General features: G+C 73.8%; 1 protein-coding gene across 1 annotated transcript; it reads left to right on the forward strand.

The window, feature by feature from the left end:
- Positions 1-4: 4 nt before the first annotated feature.
- On the forward strand, positions 5-906 carry LOC108523777 (creatine kinase B-type-like; the record flags this gene model as incomplete). The annotated part of the gene is made up of 2 exons (XM_017864549.1): positions 5-184; positions 567-906. Coding segments are annotated over 2 exons (520 nt in total), but the record flags the coding sequence as incomplete, so codon positions are not given.
- Between the last annotated feature and the right edge of the window lie 27 nt (positions 907-933).

A 933-nucleotide genomic window follows, 5' to 3' on the forward strand; every position in this document is an offset into this window, starting at 1 on the left:
GGGCGGGCCGGGCCGGGGTCTCCGGGCGCTGACTCCCGTCTCGCCCCCCAGGGCGGCGACGACCTGGACCCCAACTACGTGCTGAGCTCGCGGGTGCGCACGGGCCGCAGCATCCGCGGCTTCTGCCTGCCCCCGCACTGCAGCCGCGGGGAGCGCCGCGCCATCGAGAAGCTCGCGGTGGAAGGTAGGGCCGGGCGGGCCAAGGGTCGGCGGCGGCTGCGCGCCCCTCCCGGCGCGGTCCCCGCCCGCTTTTGTTTACGTTGCCTGGGAGCGGCAGCCGCCGCCGCGCTCTTATCTGCGCGCTCCTGGGTTCAGTTTCCCGGAGGGACCGAAGGACGGAGGCCCAGCCCCGCGCCCACAGCGGCCTGGGGCCCAGGGAGGGCGGGTCCTGGCGCGGGGTCATCGACTGGGACCGTCGCCCGGGCCATGAGGACTGGACGCCCGCAAATCTGGGCGGGTGGGGGCCTCTGACGTCCCCCGGGGTGGAACACGGGGGCGGGCGGGTCCGCGCTGTGGGCTGGAGGGGCGGGCGCGGCAGCCGAGCGTCCTGAGCGCACCCCCCGCAGCCCTGTCCAGCCTGGACGGCGACCTGGCCGGCCGGTACTACGCGCTCAAGAGCATGACGGAGGCGGAGCAGCAGCAGCTCATCGACGACCACTTCCTCTTCGACAAGCCCGTGTCACCTCTGCTGCTGGCCTCGGGCATGGCCCGCGACTGGCCCGACGCCCGTGGTATCTGGTGCGTGTCCCTCTGTGCCCTCTCGCGGCGCCCGCCCTCCCCGCCGCCTCCCCTTTCCCTCTCGTCTCCCCTCGCCGGGGTGGGGCCCCTCGCGGCGAGGAGGAGGAGGAGGAGGAGGAGGAGGAGAAGGAGGAGGAGAAGGAGGAGGAGAAGGAGGAGGAGAAGGAGGAGGAGAAGGAGGAGGAGGAGGAGAAG

This window comes from Rhinopithecus bieti, unplaced genomic scaffold (assembly GCF_001698545.2).
Source record: "Rhinopithecus bieti isolate Rb0 unplaced genomic scaffold, ASM169854v2 scaffold_78017, whole genome shotgun sequence".
NCBI lineage: Eukaryota > Metazoa > Chordata > Mammalia > Primates > Cercopithecidae > Rhinopithecus > Rhinopithecus bieti.